This window comes from Haliotis rufescens, unplaced genomic scaffold (genome assembly GCF_023055435.1).
Source record: "Haliotis rufescens isolate VD_foot unplaced genomic scaffold, xgHalRufe1.0.p SCAF_311, whole genome shotgun sequence".
In the NCBI taxonomy this organism is placed as follows: domain Eukaryota; kingdom Metazoa; phylum Mollusca; class Gastropoda; order Lepetellida; family Haliotidae; genus Haliotis; species Haliotis rufescens.
Genome location: NW_025964015.1, coordinates 2,171 through 23,665, shown reverse-complemented (window position 1 = coordinate 23,665; position 21,495 = coordinate 2,171). Strand labels below are relative to the sequence as shown.

Here is a 21,495-nt window from a genome sequence, read left to right as displayed (position 1 = left end):
GTAGGTCTGATGTGTCAGATGCCATATGTAGTGTAGGTCTGATGTGCCAGATGCCATGTGTAGTTGAGGTCTGATGTGCCAGATTTCATATGTAGTATGGTTTGATGTGTCAGATGTCATGTGCAGTGTAGGTCTGATGTGTCAGATGCCATATGTAGTGTAGGTCTGATGTACCATATGTCATGTGTAGTGTAGGCCTGATGTGCCAGATGTCATGAGTAGTGTAGGTCTGATGTGCCACATGTCATGTGTAGTTGAGGTCTGATGTGCCAGATGTCATGTGATGTGTAGTGTAGGTCTGATATGCCAGATGTCATGTGTAGTGTGAGTCTGATGTGTCAGATGTCATGTGTAGTGTAGGTCTGATGTACCAGATGTCATGTGTAGTGTAGGTCTGATGTGTCAGATGTCATGTGTAGTGTAGGTCTGATGTACCAGATGTCATGTGTAGTGTAGGTATGATGTGCCAGATGTCATGTATAGTGTAGGTATGATGTGCCAGATGTCATGTGTAGTGTAGGTATGATGTACCAGATGTCATGTGTAGTGTAGGTCTGATGTGTCAGATGTCATGTGTAGTGTAGGTCTGATGAACCAGATGTCATGTGTAGTGTAGGTATGATGTGCCAGATGCCATGTATAGTGTAGGTATGATGTGCCAGATGTCATGTGTAGTGTAGGTCTGATGTGCCAGATGTCATGTGTAGTGTAGGTATGATGTGCCAGATGTCATGTGTAGTGTACGTCTGATGTGCAAGATGTCATGTGTAGTGTAGGTATGATGTGTCAGATGTCATGTGTAGTGTAGGTCTGATGTACCAGATGTCATGTGTAGTGTAGGTCTGATGTGTCAGATGTCATGTGTAGTGTAGGTCTGATGTACCAGATGTCATCTGTAGTGTAGGTCTGATGTGGCAGATGCCATATGTAGTGTAGGTCTGATGTGTCAGATGTCATGTGTAGTTTAGGCCTGATGTGCCGGATGTCATGTGTAGTGTAGGTCTGATGTGCCACATGTCATGTGTAGTTGAGGTCTGATGTGCCAGATGTCATGTGTAGTGTAGGTCTGATATGCCAGATGTCATGTGTAGTGTGAGTCTGATGTGTTTGATGTCATGTGTAGTGTAGGTCTGATGTGTCAGATGTCATGAGTAGTGTAGGTCTGATGTACCAGATGTCATGTGTAGTGTAGGTCTGATGTGTCAGATGTCATGTGTAGTGTAGGTCTGATGTACCAGATGTCATCTGTAGTGTAGGTCTGATGTGGCAGATGCCATATGTAGTGTAGGTCTGATGTGTCAGATGTCATGTGTAGTTTAGGCCTGATGTGCCGGATGTCATGTGTAGTGTAGGTCTGATGTGCCACATGTCATGTGTAGTGTAGGTCTGATATGCCAGATGTCATGTGTAGTGTGAGTCTAATGTGTTTGATGTCATGTGTAGTGTAGGTCTGATGTGTCAGATGTCATGAGTAGTGTAGGTCTGATGTACCAGATGTCATGTGTAGTGTAGGCCTGATGTGTCAGATGCCATGTGTAGTGTAGGCCTGATGTCCCAGATGTCATGTGTAGTGTAGGTCTGATGTGTCAGATGTCATGAGTAGTGTAGGTCTGATGTACCAGATGTCATGTGTAGTGTAGGCCTGATGTGTCAGATGCCATGTGTAGTGTAGGCCTCATGTCCCAGATGTCATGTGTAGTGCAGGCCTGATGTGCCAGATGTCATGTGTAGTGTAGGCCTGATGTGCCAGATGTCATGTGTAGTGTAGGCCTGATGTGTCAGATGCCATGTGTAGTGTAGGCCTGATGTGTCAGATGCCATGTGTAGTGTAGGCCTGATGTCCCAGGTTTCATGTGTAGTGTAGGTCTGATGTGCCAGATGTCATGTGTGGTGTAGGTCTGATGTGCCAGATGTCATGTGTAGTGTAGGTCTGATGTACCAGATGTCATGTGTAGTGTAGGTCTGATGTGCAAGATGTCATGTGTAGTGTAGGTCTGATGTGTCAGATGTCATGTGTAGTGAAGGTCTGATGTGCCAGATGTCATGTGTAGTGTAGGTCTCATGTGTCAGATGTCATGTGCAGTGTAGGTCTGATGTACCAGATGTCATGTGTAGTGTAGGTCTGATGTGCAAGATGTCATGTGTAGTGTAGGTCTGATGTGTCAGATGTCATGTGTAGTGAAGGTCTGATGTGCCAGATGTCATGTGTAGTGTAGGTCTGATGTGTCAGATGTCATGTGCAGTGTAGGTCTGATGTACCAGATGTCATGTGTAGTGTAGGCCTGATGTACCCGATGTCATGTGTAGTGTAGGTCTGATGTGCCAGTTGCCATGTGTAGTGTAGAACTGATGTGTCAGATGTCATGTGTAGTGTAGGTCTGATGTACCAGATGGCATGTGTAGTGTAGGTCTGATGTACCAGATGTCATGTGTAGTGTAGGTCTGATGTGCCAGATGTCATGTGTAGTGTAGGTCTGATGTGCCAGATGTCATGTGTAGTGTAGAACTGATGTGTCAGATGTCATGTGTAGTGTAGGTCTGATGTGCCAGATGTCATGTGTAGTGTAGGCCTGATGTACCAGATGTCATGTGTAGTGTAGGTCTGATGTACCAGATGTCATGTGTAGTGTGAGTCTGATGTACCAGATGTCATGTGTAGTGTAGGTCTGATGTGTCAGATGTCATGTGTAGTGTAGGTCTGATGTGCCAGATGTCATGTGTAGTGTAGGTCTGATGTACCAGATGTCATGTGTAGTGTAGGTCTGATGTACCAGATGTCATGTGTAGAGTAAGTCTGATGTACCAGATGTCATGTGTAGTGTAGGTCTGATGTGCCAGATGTCATGTGTAGTGTAGGTCTGATGTGCCAGATGTCATGTGTAGTGTAGGTCTGATGTGCCAGATGTCATGTGTAGTGTAGAACTGATGTGTCAGATGTCATGTGTAGTGTAAGTCTGATGTACCAGATGTCATGTGTAGTGTAGGTCTGATGTGCCAGATGTCATGTGTAGTGTAGGTCTGATGTGCCAGATGTCATGTGTAGTGTAGAACTGATGTGTCAGATGTCATGTGTAGTGTAGGTCTGATGTGCCAGATGTCATGTGTAGTGTAGAACTGATGTGTCAGATGTCATGTGTAGTGTAAGTCTGATGTACCAGATGTCATGTGTAGTGTAGGTCTGATGTGCCAGATGTCATGTGTAGTGTAGGTCTGATGTGCCAGATATCATGTGTAGTGTAGGTCTGATGTGCCAGATGTCATGTGTAGTGTAGAACTGATCTGTCAGATGTCATGTGTAGTGTAAGTCTGATGTACCAGATGTCATGTGTAGTGTAGGTCTGATTTGCCAGATGTCATGTGTAGTGTAGGTCTGATGTGCCAGATGTCATGTGTAGTGTAGAACTGATGTGCCAGATGTCATGTGTAGTGTAGGTCTGATGTACCAGATGTCATGTGTAGTGTAGGTCTGATGTACCAGATGTCATGTGTAGTGTAGGTCTGTTGTACCAGATGTCATGTGTAGTGTACGTCTGATGTGCCAGATGTCATGTGTAGTGTAGGTCTGATATGTCACATGTCATGTGTAGTGTAGGTCTGATGTTCCAGATGTCATGTGTAATGTAGGTCTGATGTACCAGATGTCATGTGTAGTTGAGGTCTGATGTACCAGATGTCATGTGTAGTGTAGGTCTGATGTGCCAGATGTCATGTGTAGTGTAGGTATGATGTGTCAGATGTCATGTGTAGTGTAGGTCTGATATGCAAGATGTCATGTGTAGTGTAGGTCTGATGTGTCAGATGTCATGTGTAGTGTAGGTCTGATGTGTCAGATGTCATGTGTAGTGTAGGTCTGATGTGTCAGATGTCATGTGCAGTGTAGGTCTGATGTGTCAGATGCCATATGTAGTGTAGGTCTGATGTGCCAGATGCCATGTGTAGTTGAGGTCTGATGTGCCAGATGTCATATGTAGTATGGTTTGATGTGTCAGATGGCATGTGCAGTGTATGTCTGATGTGTCAGATGCCATATGTAGTGTAGGTCTGATGTACCATATGTCATGTGTAGTGTAGGTCTGATGTGTCAGATGTCATGTGCAGTGTAGGTCTGATGTGTCAGATGCCATATGTAGTGTAGGTCTGATGTGCCAGATGTCATGTGTAGTGTAGAACTGATGTGTCAGATGTCATGTGTAGTGTAAGTCTGATGTACCAGATGTCATGTGTAGTGTAGGTCTGATGTGCCAGATGTCATGTGTAGTGTAGGTCTGATGTGCCAGATATCATGTGTAGTGTAGGTCTGATGTGCCAGATGTCATGTGTAGTGTAGAACTGATCTGTCAGATGTCATGTGTAGTGTAAGTCTGATGTACCAGATGTCATGTGTAGTGTAGGTCTGATTTGCCAGATGTCATGTGTAGTGTAGGTCTGATGTGCCAGATGTCATGTGTAGTGTAGAACTGATGTGCCAGATGTCATGTGTAGTGTAGGTCTGATGTACCAGATGTCATGTGTAGTGTAGGTCTGATGTACCAGATGTCATGTGTAGTGTAGGTCTGTTGTACCAGATGTCATGTGTAGTGTACGTCTGATGTGCCAGATGTCATGTGTAGTGTAGGTCTGATATGTCACATGTCATGTGTAGTGTAGGTCTGATGTTCCAGATGTCATGTGTAATGTAGGTCTGATGTACCAGATGTCATGTGTAGTTGAGGTCTGATGTACCAGATGTCATGTGTAGTGTAGGTCTGATGTGCCAGATGTCATGTGTAGTGTAGGTATGATGTGTCAGATGTCATGTGTAGTGTAGGTCTGATATGCAAGATGTCATGTGTAGTGTAGGTCTGATGTGTCAGATGTCATGTGTAGTGTAGGTCTGATGTGTCAGATGTCATGTGTAGTGTAGGTCTGATGTGTCAGATGTCATGTGCAGTGTAGGTCTGATGTGTCAGATGCCATATGTAGTGTAGGTCTGATGTGCCAGATGCCATGTGTAGTTGAGGTCTGATGTGCCAGATGTCATATGTAGTATGGTTTGATGTGTCAGATGGCATGTGCAGTGTATGTCTGATGTGTCAGATGCCATATGTAGTGTAGGTCTGATGTACCATATGTCATGTGTAGTGTAGGTCTGATGTGTCAGATGTCATGTGCAGTGTAGGTCTGATGTGTCAGATGCCATATGTAGTGTAGGTCTGATGTGCCAGATGCCATGTGTAGTTGAGGTCTGATGTGCCAGATGTCATATGTAGTATGGTTTGATGTGTCAGTTGGCATGTGCAGTTGAGGTCTGATGTGCCAGATGTCATGTGATGTGTAGTGTAGGTCTGATATGCCAGATGTCATGTGTAGTGTGAGTCTGATGTGTCAGATGTCATGTGTAGTGTAGGTCTGATGTACCAGATGTCATGTGTAGTGTAGGTCTGATGTGTCAGATGTCATGTGTAGTGTAGGTCTGATGTACCAGATGTCATGTGTAGTGTAGGTATGATGTGCCAGATGTCATGTATAGTGTAGGTATGATGTGGCAGATGTCATGTGTAGTGTAGGTATGATGTACCAGATGTCATGTGTAGTGTAGGTCTGATGTGTCAGATGTCATGTGTAGTGTAGGTCTGATGTACCAGATGTCATGTGTAGTGTAGGTATGATGTGCCAGATGTCATGTATAGTGTATGTATGATGTGCCAGATGTCATGTGTAGTGTACGTCTGATGTGCAAGATGTCATGTGTAGTGTAGGTCTGATGTACCAGATGTCATGTGTAGTGTGAGTCTGATGTACCAGATGTCATGTGTAGTGTAGGTCTGATGTGTCAGATGTCATGTGTAGTGTAGGTCTGATGTGCCAGATGTCATGTGTAGTGTAGGTCTGATGTACCAGATGTCATGTGTAGTGTAGAACTGATGTGTCAGATGTCATGTGTAGTGTAAGTCTGATGTACCAGATGTCATGTGTAGTGTAGGTCTGATGTGCCAGATGTCATGTGTAGTGTAGGTCTGATGTGCCAGATGTCATGTGTAGTGTAGAACTGATGTGTCAGATGTCATGTGTAGTGTAGGTCTGATGTGCCAGATGTCATGTGTAGTGTAGAACTGATGTGTCAGATGTCATGTGTAGTGTAAGTCTGATGTACCAGATGTCATGTGTAGTGTAGGTCTGATGTGCCAGATGTCATGTGTAGTGTAGGTCTGATGTGCCAGATGTCATGTGTAGTGTAGGTCTGATGTGCCAGATGTCATGTGTAGTGTAGAACTGATGTGTCAGATGTCATGTGTAGTGTAAGTCTGATGTACCAGATGTCATGTGTAGTGTAGGTCTGATGTGCCAGATGTCATGTGTAGTGTAGGTCTGATGTGCCAGATGTCATGTGTAGTGTAGAACTGATGTGCCAGATGTCATGTGTAGTGTAGGTCTGATGTACCAGATGTCATGTGTAGTGTAGGTCTGATGTACCAGATGTCATGTGTAGTGTAGGTCTGATGTGCCAGATGTCATGTGTAGTGTAGGTCTGATGTGCCAGATGTCATGTGTAGTGTAGGTCTGATGTGCCAGATGTCATGTGTAGTGTAGGTCTGATGTACCAGATGTCATGTGTAGTGTAGGTCTGATGTATCAGATGTCATGTGTAGTGTAGGTCTGATGTGTCAGATGTCATGTGTAGTGCAGGTCTGATGTACCAGATGTCATGTGTAGTGTAGGTCTGATGTGCCAGGTGTCTTGTGTAGTGTAGGTCTGATGTGCCAGATGTCATGTGTAGTGTAGGTCTGATGTGCCAGATGTCATGTGTAGTGTAGGTCTGATGTGTCAGATGTCATGTGTAGTGTAGGTCTGATGTGCCAGATGTCATGTGTAGTGTAGGTCTGATGTGTCAGATGTCATGTGTAGTGTAGGTCTGATGTACCAGATGTCATGTGTAGTGTAGGTCTGATGTGTCAGATGTCATGTGTAGTGCAGGTCTGATGTACCAGATGTCATGTGTAGTGTAGGTCTGATGTGCCAGGTGTCATGTGTAGTGTAGGTCTGATGTACCAGATGTCATGTGTAGTGTAGGTCTGATGTGCCAGATGTCATGTGTAGTGTAGGTCTGATGTACCAGATGTCATGTGTAGTGTAGGTCTGATGTACCAGATGTCATGTGTAGTGTAAGTCTGATGTACCAGATGTCATGTGTAGTGTAGGTCTGATGTGCCAGGTGTCATGTGTAGTGTAGAACTGATGTGTCAGATGTCATGTGTAGTGTAGGTCTGATGTACCAGATGTCATGTGTAGTGTAGGTCTGATGTGCCAGATGTCTTGTGTAGTGTAGGTCTGATGTGTCAGATGTCATGTGTAGTGTAGGTCTGATGTGCCAGATGTCATGTGTAGTGTAGGTCTGATGTACCAGATGTCATGTGTAGTGTAGGTCTGATGTGCCAGATGTCATGTGTAGTGTAGGTCTGATGTACCAGATGCCATGTGTAGTGTAGGTCTGATGTGCCAGATGCCATGTGTAGTGTAGGTCTGATGTACCAGATGTCATGTGTAGTGTAGGTCTGATGTACCAGATGCCATGTGTAGTGTAGGTCTGATGTACCAGATGTCATGTGTAGTGTAGGTCTGATGTGCCAGATGTCATGTGTAGTGTAGGTCTGATGTACCAGATGTCATGTGTAGTGTAGGTCTGATGTACCAGATGTCATGTGTAGTGTAAGTCTGATGTACCAGATGTCATGTGTAGTGTAGGTCTGATGTGCCAGATGTCATGTGTAGTGTAGGTCTGATGTGCCAGATGTCATGTGTAGTGTAGGTCTGATGTGCCAGATGTCATGTGTAGTGTATGTCTGATGTGTCAGATGCCATGTGTAGTGTAGATCTGATGTGTCAGATGTCATGTGTAGTGTAGGTCTGATGTGCCAGATGTCATGTGTAGTGTAGGTCTGATGTGCCAGATGTCATATGTAGTATAGGTCTGATGTGCCAGATGTCATGTGTAGTTGAGGTCTGATGTGTCAGATGTCATGTGTAGTGTAGGTCTGATGTACCAGATGTCATGTGTAGTGTAGGTCTGATGTGTCAGATGTCATGTGTAGTGTAGGTCTGATGTGTCAGATGTCATGTGTAGTGCAGGTCTGATGTACCAGATGTCATGTGTAGTGTAGGTCTGATGTACCGGATGCCATGTGTAGTGTAGGTCTGATGTGTCAGATGTCATCTGTAGTGTAGGTCTGATGTGTCAGATGTCATATGTAGTGTAGGTCTGATGTGTCAGATGTCATCTGTAGTGTAGGTCTGATATGCCAGATGTCATATGTAGTGTAGGTCTGATGTACCAGATGTCATGTGTAGTGTAGGTCTGATATGCCAGGTGTCATGTGTAGTGTAGGTCTGATGTGCCAGATATCATGTGTAGTGTAGGTCTGATGTGCCAGATGTCATGTGTAGTGTAGGTCTGATGTGCCAGATGTCATGTGTAGTGTAGAACTGATGTGTCAGATGTCATGTGTAGTGTAAGTCTGATGTACCAGATGTCATGTGTAGTGTAGGTCTGATGTGTCAGATGTCATGTGTAGTGTAGGTCTGATGTGCCAGGTGTCATGTGTAGTGTAGAACTGATGTGTCAGATGTCATGTGTAGTGTAGGTCTGATGTACCAGATGTCATGTGTAGTGTAGGTCTGATGTGCCAGATGTCTTGTGTAGTGTAGGTCTGATGTGTCAGATGTCATGTGTAGTGTAGGTCTGATGTGCCAGATGTCATGTGTAGTGTAGGTCTGATGTACCAGATGTCATGTGTAGTGTAGGTCTGATGTGCCAGATGTCATGTGTAGTGTAGGTCTGATGTACCAGATGCCATGTGTAGTGTAGGTCTGATGTGCCAGATGCCATGTGTAGTGTAGGTCTGATGTACCAGATGTCATATGTAGTGTAGGTCTGATGTACCAGATGCCATGTGTAGTGTAGGTCTGATGTACCAGATGTCATGTGTAGTGTAGGTCTGATGTGCCAGATGTCATGTGTAGTGTAGGTCTGATGTACCAGATGTCATGTGTAGTGTAGGTCTGATGTACCAGATGTCATGTGTAGTGTAAGTCTGATGTACCAGATGTCATGTGTAGTGTAGGTCTGATGTGCCAGATGTCATGTGTAGTGTAGGTCTGATGTGCCAGATGTCATGTGTAGTGCAGGTCTGATGTACCAGATGTCATGTGTAGTGTAGGTCTGATGTGTCAGATGTCATGTGTAGTGTAGGTCTGATGTGTCAGATGTCATGTGTAGTGCAGGTCTGATGTACCAGATGTCATGTGTAGTGTAGGTCTGATGTACCGGATGCCATGTGTAGTGTAGGTCTGATGTGTCAGATGTCATCTGTAGTGTAGGTCTGATATGCCAGATGTCATGTGTAGTGTAGGCCTGATGTGTCAGATGTTATGTGTAGTGTAGGCCTGATGTGCCAGATGTCATGTGTAGTGTAGGTCTGATATGCCAGATGTCATGTGTAGTGTAGGCCTGATGTGTCAGATGTCATCTGTAGTGTAGGTCTGATGTGTCAGATGTCATCTGTAGTGTAGGTCTGATGTGTCAGATGTCATCTGTAGTGTAGGTCTGATGTGTCAGATGTCATATGTAGTGTAGGTCTGATGTGTCAGATGTCATCTGTAGTGTAGGTCTGATATGCCAGATGTCATATGTAGTGTAGGTCTGATGTACCAGATGTCATGTGTAGTGTAGGTCTGATATGCCAGGTGTCATGTGTAGTGTAGGTCTGATGTGCCAGATGTCATGTGTAGTGTAGGTATGATGTGCCAGATGCCATGTGTAGTGTAGGTCTGATGTGTCAGATGTCATGTGTACTGTAGGTCTGATGTGCAAGATGTCATGTGTAGTGTAGGTCTGATATGCCAGATGTCATGTGTAGTGTAGGTCTGATGTGCAAGATGTCATGTGTAGTGTAGGTATGATGTGCCAGATGTCATGTGTAGTGTAGGTCTGATGTGCAAGATGTCATGTGTAGTGTAGGTATGATGTGCCAGATGTCTTATGTAGTGTAAGTCTGATGTGCCAGATGTCATGTGTAGTTTAGGCCTGATGTGCCGGATGTCATGTGTAGTGTAGGTCTGATGTGCCACATGTCATGTGTAGTTGAGGTCTGATGTGCCAGATGTCATGTGTAGTGTGAGTCTGATGTGTTTGATGTCTTGTGTAGTGTAGGTCTGATGTGTCAGATGTCATAAATAGTGTAGGTCTGATGTACCAGATGTCATGTGTAGTGTGAGTCTGATGTGTTTGATGTCATGTGTAGTGTAGGTCTGATGTGTCAGATGTCATAAATAGTGTAGGTCTGATGTACCAGATGTCATGTGTAGTGTAGGCCTGATGTGTCAGATGTCATATGTAGTGTAGGTCTGATGTGCCAGATGTCATGTGTAGTGTGAGTCTGATGTGTTTGATGTCATGTGTAGTGTAGGTCTGATGTGTCAGATGTCATAAATAGTGTAGGTCTGATGTACCAGATGTCATGTGTAGTGTAGGCCTGATGTGTCAGATGTCATATGTAGTGTAGGTCTGATGTGTCAGATGTCATATGTAGTGTAGGTCTGATGTGCCAGATGTCATGTGTAGTGTATGTGTGATGTGCCAGATGTCATGTGTAGTGTAGGTCTGATGTGCCAGATGTCATGTGTAGTTTAGGCCTGATGTGCCAGATGTCATGTGTAGTGTAGATCTGATGTGCCAGATGTCATGTGCAGTTGAGGTCTGATGTGCCAGATGTCATGTGTAGTGTAGGCCTGATGTGCCAGATGTTATGTGTAGTTTAGGCCTGATGTGCCAGATGTCATGTGTAGTTGAGGTCTGATGTACCAGATGTCATGTGTAGTGTAGGTCTGATGTACCAGATGTCATGTGTAGTGTAGGTCTGATGTGCCAGATGCCATGTGTAGTGTAGGTATGATGTGCCAGATGTCATGTGTAGTGTAGGCCTGATGTGCCAGATGTCATGTGTAGTTGAGGTCTGATGTGCCAGATGTCATGTGTAGTTGAGGTCTGATGTGCCAGATGTCATGTGTAGTGTAGGCCTGATGTGCCAGATGTCATGTGTAGTGTAGATCTGATGTGCCAGATGTCATGTGTAGTGTATGAACTGGGACTGGAAACAACAGTATCTATGTAGTGTATCAACTAGGTGTACAACCTGGTCAAGGTTTCTGTAGGCCTGTAGTGTGGTGCACTGGTAACAACAATATTTATATAGTGTATCAACTAGGTGTATAACCTGGTAAAGGTTTCTTTAGGCCTGTAGTGTGGTGAAATTTGGAACAACAGTATCTATGTAGTGTATCAACTAGGTGTATAACCTGGTAAAGGTTTCAGTAGGCCGGTAGTGTGGTGAACTGGGAGCGAGCGTACCTATGTAGTGTATCAACTAGGTGTATAACCTGGTAAAGGTTTCAGTAGGCCGGTAGTGTGGTGAACTGGGCGCAACAGTATCTATGTAGTGTATGGACTAGATGTATAACCTGGTAAAGGTTTCAGTAGGCCGGTAGTGTGGTGAACTGGGAGCAAGAGTACCTATGTAGTGTATCATCTAGGTGTATAACCTGGTAAAGGTTTCAGTAGGCCGGTAGTGTGGTGAACTAGGAGCAAGAGTACCTATGTAGTGTATCAACTAGGTGTATAACCTGGTAAAGGTTTCAGTAGGCCGGTAGTTTGGTGAACTGGGAGCAACAGTCTCTATGTAGTGTATCAAGTAGGTGTATAACCTGGTAAAGGTTTCTGTGGGCCTGTAGTGTGGTGCACTGGGAGCAACAGTCTCTATGTAGTGTATCAACTAGGTGTATAACCTGGTGAAGGTTTCAGTAGGCCGGTAGTGTGGTGTACTGGGAGCAACAGTATCTATGTCGTGTATCAAGTAGGTGTATAACCTGGTAAAGGTTTCAGTAGGCCGGTAGTTTGGTGAACTGGGAGCAAGAGTATCTATGTAGTGTATCAAGTAGGTGTATAACCTGGTAAAGGTTTCAGTAGGCCGGTAGTTTGGTGAACTGGGAGCAACAGTCTCTATGTAGTGTATCAAGTAGGTGTATAACCTGGTAAAGGTTTCTTTAGGCCTGTAGTGTGGTGCACTGGGAGCAACAGTATCTATGTAGTGTATCAACTAGGTGTATAACCTTGTAAAGGTTTCTGTTGGCCTGTAGTGTTGTGTACTGCGTGCAACAGTCTCTATGTAGTGTATCAGCTAGGTGTATAACCTGGTAAAGGTTTCAGTAGGCCGGTAGTGTGGTGTACTGGGAGCAACAGTATCTATGTAGTGTATCAACTAGGTGTATAACCTTGTAAAGGTTTCTGTTGGCCTGTAGTGTTGTGTACTGCGTGCAACAGTCTCTATGTAGTGTATCAGCTAGGTGTATAACCTGGTAAAGGTTTCAGTAGGCCGGTAGTGTGGTGTACTGGGAGAAACAGTATCTATGTAGTGTATCAGCTAGGTGTCTAACCTGGTAAAGGTATCAGTAGGCCTGTAGTTTGGTGTACTGGGAGCAACAGTATCTATGTAGTGTATCAGCTAGGTGTATAACCTGGTAAAGGTTTCTTTAGGCCTGTAGTGTGGTGAAATTTGGAACAACAGTATCTATGTAATGTATCAGCTAGGTGTATAACCTGGTAAAGGTTTCTTTAGGCCTGTAGTGTGGTGAAATTTGGAACAACAGTATCTATGTAATGTATCGGCTAGGTGTATACCCTGGTAAAGGTTCCAGTAGGCCTGTAGTGTGGTGAACTCGGAGCAAGAGTATCTAGTTGCATGTTGCCGAGGGTGCTAAAGTGCAAATCTTTTTTATATCATCAAATTCTGTTGTTGGCCCACACGACAACTCCGACAGACCAATGAAACTGCAGACGACGTACTTGCTGCAGGACGAGCAGGAGTGGTAATACCCGGTCAGGCCCTTACAGTCACTCACACAGGCATCTGAAACACAGTCATGTCTACATGTAGTGTACAGTCACTCACACAGGCATCTGAAACACAGTGTTATCTACAATTAAAGCTAAACCGGATAGAATTATCATTAAACCGCCCGCACGTTATCATAAATGAGCGGGCCACTGTAATTTGATAATGCCTTCATATTGCATGACGACGGGCCATTATCAAGCCCGTTGTTAGGTGACGTCATAGGGTAGAGAAAGTGACGTCACGTATTAAAGTGACGTCATCTGATTTGTTCTATGACGTTTCCATATTTGTAAAAGTGGGTCAGTGACATTCGTGTTGATTGCAGTAAATGTTTCAAAACCGATATTGTTGTTTCTTTTTATTTGATAAATTCCATCCATTTTAGCTATAATAACGGTAACGCTCTTTTTCAGGGCATTATCATTTGCAGAAGCCCTTGGTCTTTTCAACTGCCCTCCTTCGTCGGGCAGTTAATGGAAGACCTCGGACTTCTGCAAATGATAATGCCCTTTAAAAAGAGCGTTACCCTTATAGTAGTGTACAGTCACTCACACAGGCATCTGAAACACAGTGTACTCTACATGTAGTGTACAGTAACTCACACAGGCATCTGAAACACAGTGTTATCTACAAGTAGTGTACAGTTACTAACACAGGCATCTGAAACACAGTTTACTCTACATGTAGTGTACAGTAACTCACACAGGCATCTGAAACACAGTGTTATCTACAAGTAGTGTACAGTCACTCACACAGGCATCTGAAACACAGTGTTCTCTACATGTAGTGTACAGTCACTCACAATGGCATCTGAAACACAGTGTTCTCTACATGTAGTGTACAGTCACTCACACAGGCATCTGAAACACAGTGTTATCTACATGTAGTGCACAGTCACTCACACAGGCATCTGAAACACAGTGTTATCTACATGTAGTGTACAGTCACTAACACAGGCATCTGAAACACAGTGTTCTCTACATGTAGTGTACAGTCACTCACACAGGCATCTGAAACACAGTGTTATCTACATGTAGTGTACAGTTACTCACACAGGCATCTGAAACACAGTGTTCTCTAAATATAATCTACAGTCACTCACACAGGCACCTGAAACACAGTGTTATCTACATATAGTGTACAGTCACTCACACAGGCATCTGAAACACAGTGTTATCTACATGTAGTGTACAGTAACTCACAGAAGCATCTGAAACACAGTGTTATCTACATGTAGTGTACAGTTACTCACACAGGCATCTGAAACACTGTGTTATCTACATGTAGTGTACAGTCACTAACACAGGCATCTGAAACACAGTGTTCTCTACATGCAGTGTACAGTCACTCACACAGGCATCTGAAACACAGTGTTTTCTACATGTAGTGTACAGTTACTCACACAGGCATCTGAAACACAGTGTTCTCTACATGCAGTGTACAGTCACTCACACAGGCATCTGAAACACAGTGTACTCTACATGTAGTGTACAGACACTCACACAGGCATCTCAAACACAGTGTACTCTACATGTAGTGTACAGTCACTCACACAGGCATCTGAAACACATTGTACTCTACATGTAGTGTACAATCTCTCACACGGGCATCTGAAACACAGTGTTCTCTACATGTAGTGTACAGTCACTAACAAAGGCATCTGAAACACAGTGTTATCTACATGTAGTGTACAGTTACTCACACAGGCATCTGAAACACAGTGTTATCTATATGAACTGTACAGTTACTATCTGAAACACAGTGTTCTCTACATGTAGTGTATAGTCACTCACACAGGCATCTGAAACACAGTGTTCTCTACATGTAGTGTACAGTTACTCACACAGGCATCTGAAACACAGTGTTATCTACGAGTAGTATACAGTCACTCACACAGGCATCTGAAACACAGTGTTATCTACATGTAGTGTAAAGTCACTCACACAGGCATCTGAAACACAGTGTTATCTACATGTAGTGTAAAGTCACTCACACAGGCATCTGAAACACAATGTTCTCTACATGTAGTGTACAGTCACTCACACAGCTATCTGAAACACAGTGTTCTCTACATGTAGTGTACAGTCACTCACACAGGCATCTGAAACACAGTGTTCTCTACATGTAGTGTACAGTCACTCACACAGGCATCTAAAACACAGTGTTCTCTACATGTAGTGTATAGTCACTCACACAGGCATCTGAAACACAGTGTTCTCTACATGTAGTGTACAGTTACTCACACAGGCATCTGAAACACAGTGTTATCTACAAGTAGTGTACAGTCACTCACACAGGCATCTGAAACACAGTGTTCTCAACATGTAGTGTACAGTCACTCACACAGGCATCTGAAACACATTGTTCTCTACATGTAGTGTACAGTCACTCACACAGGCATCTGAAACAGAGTGCTCTCAACATGACGTGTACAATCACTCACAGAGGCATCTGAAACACAGTGTTCTCTACATGTAGTGTACAGTCACTCACACAGGCATCTGAAACACAGTGTTCTCTACATGTAGTGTACAGTTACTCACACAGGCATCTAAAAAACAACTCTGCACAGCGAATTGCGGCGCCTTAGACGACTGGGCCACCCGTGCCCCCGAACGTATATATTCACTTTATATATAGAGCATTGGAAATAATACATACGTTTGTTGGTAGTAGTAGGTGTCGTTGTAGTCGTTGATGTTGTAGTCACAGTAGTGATTTCCGTTGTAGTTGTAGAAACTATAGTAGTTGTGGCTACTGTAGTCGTGATTGCAGCAGTCGTAGTCATAGCATCAGTTGTCGCAGCTGTAGTTGCTGTAGATGTTACCGAAGGCATTGTAGTTGTAGTAGCTGGTGCAGTTGTAGGTGGAGTCGTGACTGTTGTAGTTGTAGCGGCAGTGGTCGTGAGAGGTGATGCGGTAGTAGTCGTTGGTGTAGCAGTAGTGGTATCGGAGGCAGTTGATTCTGTCGTAGTTGGAGCAGTATTTGTGGGAGATGCCGCCGTGGTAGGAGTCGTGGTGGTCGATGCGGTAGATGTAGTTGGCGGTGGGGTGGTGGTAGATGTGACATCCTGGGATTCAAAGTGTTGCGTATGTACTGCACCTAAGACAAGAATACGTCATTTTAAATACTTTGGAGCATCGCTGAACAATATAGTCCCAAAACAAAATTCTTCTGATATGAAACACATTCAATAACTTAATCTCAACCATTTGTTTTAGCCTTGACCTCACCCCCACAACTCTTGCCCCCACGTCCACACCCACGCCCACGCCCTGACCCACGCCCACACCACACCCACGCCCACGCCCACGCTACGCCCACGCCCAAGCAACACCCACATCCACACCCAGACCCACACCCACGCCCTGACCCACGCCACGCCCACGCCCACGCAACACCCACGCAACACCCACGCCCACGCCCACGCCCACGCCCACGCCCACGCCCACGCCCACGCCCACGCCCACTGCTGTTTTCCTTACCTCTGCGCAGACACAGGTGTCCGCTGGCTGCCGCGACAGGTACGCACACCTCAACAACATCACATGGTCGACGTGTACAAGGATGGGCGCTCTTCTGACAAGAAAAAGCCTTTAGTTTCAGTACAATAATTATCAGAATAAAAACGCCTGCTTAGTTTACAAAATTCTATTAAAATATACCTATAAGATATACTTACTTTGCATCTTTGACGTTCTTAATACTGGACATATTCGTAGTTTTTAATTTTACTGAGTGATAATAATCTGGTGATAACTTTAAGGATAACAATTCATTTTTGCAGTGGCGCGTGTGACCACGTGTCCCAACGGTTTCTGTGTGGTATTGTTTTGTTGATGTGCAAATGAATTGTTCCTTATTTTAGACTTGTTTGCTAAATCAGGACCTACATCATCTTATAAATTGCCAACATAACCTCTGTCTAGTGCATATATCTATTTTTTAATCTCCTTAAACCTGGGGCGGTAGGGTAGCCTAGTGGTTGGTTAAAGCGTTCGCTTGTCCCGCCAAAGACCCGGGCTCGATTCTGCCCCACATGGGTACAATGTGTGAAGCCTATTTCTGGTGTCCCCCGCTGGAATATTGCTAAAAGCGGCGAGAAACCATACTCACTCACTCCTTCACTCACTCACTCACTCACTCACTCACTCACTCACTCACTCAAAGTGCAGAGGTTAAAAATCACGTTGCTGAACGCACACCGGGGCCGAGTGACACTTCCACACATACAGAAAGTGTAATGTGGATGGTGATGCGACGGTTGTAGCCGAAGCCATCGTCCGCTCCTGTCGATGATGTGGGCAGGTCGCACGGACTCACCCCGTCCGTCAAGATTTGAAGGTCGAGGTTTTCCATGAAGTATCAGGCACCCACGTACATACACATCATAAAGATCCAGCTACCTGTTCACTGACATTTATAGATGAACCTACTCGGTTAGGCTGATGATGAAAGGTATACGCGAATATTGAATAAAGTAAACTACGGTTATCACGAACACGCATATAACGAACCGGCGGATATAACGAATTTATTTTTTAGTCCCGGCCATTCGCTGTATATATGCTGCATATATGCTTATAACGAACTACGGTTATAACGAACTAAAATAAGCAGTCCCTTTGAGTTCGTTTTAACCGTAGTTTACTGTATATTTAACAGACAAAGGAGATAAACTTTCCGTGCACTTTGGAAACGAGTTGAACAATCAGGTAATTTGAATGATGGAGGGCATGGACCAAGCTTCACAACTGAATTTCCATTAGGTAATTCATTGGAGCTTGTGAACCAAGCAGCTGGCGTCGATGGTGTAGTTGTCACTCAACCATAACATGTAAAACATGTACAGACAAAACAAAAAGTGTCTGAGCAATTAATTAGTATCACTGAGCTGTGCGCGTTCATTGTACGTTCGTCTCTCATGAACATACAATAACTGAGTTCAAGCGCTCTCTCGTGGACAGAAAGCACTTTGAAATGACTGCAATGTCAGACTCCTATTCCTCCAGGGAATAGTTGTCAAACAGCATTGAAAACTAACACTGTTCTGGATCCTTTGTACAAGAACCTCGAGTACGTATTAGCCCCAAATTCAATTCAATCAACTTCAGCTATGTTAGTCCGACTTTTTAAATGATCACGGTGCGCCTCTTCTTTCTGAATCCATTTTGCTCCTCAACAACGAGATTATTTTCATCAGCCTGACAAGAGAGTCTGCCGTTCGGTGAGTGAGTGTGGTTTTACGCCACTTTTAGCATTATTCCAGCAATAACACGGCGGGGGAAACCAGAAATGGGCTTCACACATTGTACCCATGTCGGGAATCGAACCCGGGTCTTCGGCGTGACGTGAGAAGGCTTTAACCACTAGGCTACCCGACCGTCCCTTGCCGTTCAGAACATGGCAATATATCTTATATACACATGATGTCAATGTTATATCCCGGTACAGCAGAGGGTCTCTCTTGTCCTTGGTATCTGGCGGACTGGTTTAATGATACATCGACTCCAGAGTATGCGGGTTCGTCCACTGACATAACACATATTCAGGAACTTTTTAGAGAAAAGGTAGAACACTCGGGATTGTAAGAATTGCTGTATGAAGCTCGTTCTACTGCTTCAGCATTCTGCAGGGATCTATGCTGGGACCACTGTTATTTATCGTTGATATTAATGATATTGTTGAAGGAATAAATAGTAATATATTCCCTGTTGTTGACGATACATCAATATATGTCATCATGGATGATCCAGTTACAGTAGCCACATGCATTTATAATGATTTGGTTAAAATTTTACACTGGGCCAACAAATCGAAAGTAGTTATGGGATTCAACGATAATAAACATATCATACATCCGAAAAGCCAGCCCGGTAATAGGCCGTTATTACGTATGAAGGCATAAGCATTTGTGTAGGACTTCAAAATGACGGGGGCACGGGTGGCCCAGTCGTCTAAGGCGCCGCCATTCGCTGTGCAGAGTTGCGTCCCTTCGGCACGCCAGAAACCTATGATTGTGGGTTCGAATCCCGGGTCGCCGCGATAATGTTTCTAGGTTTGTCAGCACCATACCCATGCTCGTGGGTTTCACCGAAGTGGTAAACGTCTGAGACCTGCATCACTTCGGGCTTTCCTCCCACATTAAGCTGACACGCCGTGATATAACTGGAATACTGTTAAAAGCGGCGTTAAAGCCAACTCACTCACTCACTTCAGAGTGACAGTTCATGGGAAATGCATATCGATGATATTGTCAAAAAAGTACGTCCCGTGATCAGGAGTTTAAAATACAGGTCATCCAGAAAAAAACTCTAGAGATAATTAAGAGGTAAGCCTAAGTGTAGGACCCAAAGCTGTGCAAACTTTTTTCTTTCTAAGATTACACTGTGGAACGCCCTTCCCGATAACTTTATTAATGCTAGCTTATTGAGGAAATTTAGCACTCTAATCAATGGCCCTAACACTACAAATAAATATGTATGCTTAAAATTCGGTTCTAGATTCTGTCAAATTATTCATTATCGCCTCTGGCTCGGCTGCACCGACTTAAACGCTCATAGATTTTATCGACATGTATCAGATCAGATTGCAAGTGTGGGCTCATTTCCAAGATGCTCTACATTTTCTATGCAAATATTAGAAATAATGTGTATTTTTACTTCCATTGATAAAACCCGAAAAGCAGTTTATAAGGCAGTTATTCATTCAGTGACGCAATCACCACGGACATTCTAAAATCAGATTTTATTGTAAAAAGTAAAAGATGTGAATAGTAGTTATACTAATCTAAGGGGCGGTCGGGTAGCCTAGTGGTTAAAGCGTTCGCTCGTCACATTGAAGACCCGGTTCGATTCCCGACATGGGTACAATGTGTGAAGCCCATTTCTGGTGTCCTCCGCCGTGATATTGCTGGAATATTGCTAAACGCGGTGTAAAACCATACTCACTCACTATAATATTCTAAGTACATTTTGGATGAAATATTAAAATTTAGATACAGCGTTCCTCGGACACCATTAGCTTAAACTTACTGCTACAGATTAGGGTTATGTATTGTACTTATATATTCAACGGAAACATGTTTATTTAAAGTTACCTACTGCAATCTGTTTTGTCTGGCGCGGTATGTATATAAGCTTGTTTACAAATACAGATTTCGTTTATGAAATATAAATATGTTCCAACCAATCACTTCAAACACACAACTTAGAAAACATCTCACATGCAACATTGCCGACACGACCAGTTCAAACAAATACTCAAAAACACGGACTTCATTGATAATATGGTCCACATAAATAACATTCTCAGCTCAGTAAATACATAACATTTTTTGTAGAATTTGGGAACACGTTGATACAAAATACCGATCATTCTATTATTGTCTCAAAATTTCATTATTATTATCATTATTTTTTTGACAAACATCAACGGAAATGTTCAACGAAAATAACCAAATGGCATTCATGTGCAGCGCATTTGTACACTACAGCATCTAAGAATAAGACCAGAGGAACCGCGGAGAAACACATACCAGTTCACGGGGTGCCCGAGCGTCCGAGTACACACGATGCTGACTGAGGGAGAAGGGGTCAGGTGAGGTGTCCCTGGTGTCTCTGCTGAGCTGACACGACCCTGTCCCTCTAACCCAGGTGTAGGCCCTGCAGGAGGTGTAGTACCAACACAGACGATGACACAGCTTTACAAGGGGGACGCGAGACGTTTTGAAGACTCCAGACTCATGTCCTGAGTTCTGTCCATTACCTAGAGCTACCATCACCAGCATGTACGGAATCGCCAATAACACATTCATAGCTTTGGTCATGTTTCAGTCTTGTTTAAGAACACCACATTGCAATGAGCTATAACAGAGAAACTGACACGGTAACGTGAGATTCACATCTGTCAGGGCAACGATAGCCTTTTAACCTGATCGATTTAATAAAATGTTATATATTTTTAGCAGCGGGTTTGGTTATTGGTAAAAAACTAACAGCTCCTCTAGTGAAAGTCGAGTGTGGAACACCTGCTGCAATTTGCAAATTGCACCATGATCGGCTGTGCGTGATCGTGAGACGGAACTTCACAATAAGCACTAAATATAATAATGCAACATACGCTTAAGTTAACTGTCGCATCTAGTGTGTGATATCCAACTATTTTTTTATTTTTATTTTTTTATTATTTTTGAAATTATTTTTTATACTTTTTTTATTACTTAAACTAGGGTCCCTACACAGGTGTCATCAAATGAGAACTGTTCACAATAGCTCAGCATAACCTATTTATTATGATTACATTAGAATGCATTAGCAATAAACACATAGTCTATAACACGAGCGTCATACAAAAAGAAAGTAAGGGATCGAACCCGCAGAGTACTTTAGCAAATAGAATGTGCGTTCGGTTTTTTTCCTAAAGGGCGATAACTCTCCTTTTGAAACGATATAAGCGACTGCCTGGCTTCCTTTTCAATGTGCGCTGCGACATCTTGTGACATGTAGAGACAGAGCCGAGTTAAACCGGTTCCCTGTTACACTTTAATTTAAATGTTGTGATTTTGAGT

At 43.7% G+C, this 21,495-nt stretch overlaps 1 protein-coding gene across 1 annotated transcript; it reads right to left on the bottom strand.

Moving 5' to 3' along the window:
- Nucleotides 1-12,674: 12,674 nt before the first annotated feature.
- Nucleotides 12,675-20,707, bottom strand: LOC125371933 (integumentary mucin C.1-like). Its single transcript, XM_048380623.1, has 4 exons — nt 20,464-20,707; nt 16,412-16,505; nt 15,588-16,028; nt 12,675-12,938 (listed from the first exon to the last, which is right to left on the bottom strand). Exons 1-4 carry the CDS (start codon nt 20,704-20,706, stop codon nt 12,763-12,765), a joined length of 954 nt encoding a protein of 317 aa, XP_048236580.1. The 5' UTR covers nt 20,707; the 3' UTR covers nt 12,675-12,762.
- Nucleotides 20,708-21,495: the final 788 nt, after the last annotated feature.

What these genes read in the sequence shown, in the direction of transcription:
- LOC125371933 (XM_048380623.1), bottom strand. Translation starts at nt 20,706, where the DNA reads ATGGTAGCTCTAGGTAATGGACAGAACTCAGGACATGAGTCTGGAGTC. An exon ending in CTCGGGCACCCCGTGAACTG is followed by an intron (nt 16,506 to 20,463) that starts GTATGTGTTTCT and finishes TTTTCTTGTCAG; the next exon opens with AAGAGCGCCCATCCTTGTAC. An exon ending in ACCTACTACTACCAACAAAC is followed by an intron (nt 12,939 to 15,587) that starts GTATGTATTATT and finishes ACTGTGTTTCAG; the next exon opens with ATGCCTGTGTGAGTGACTGT.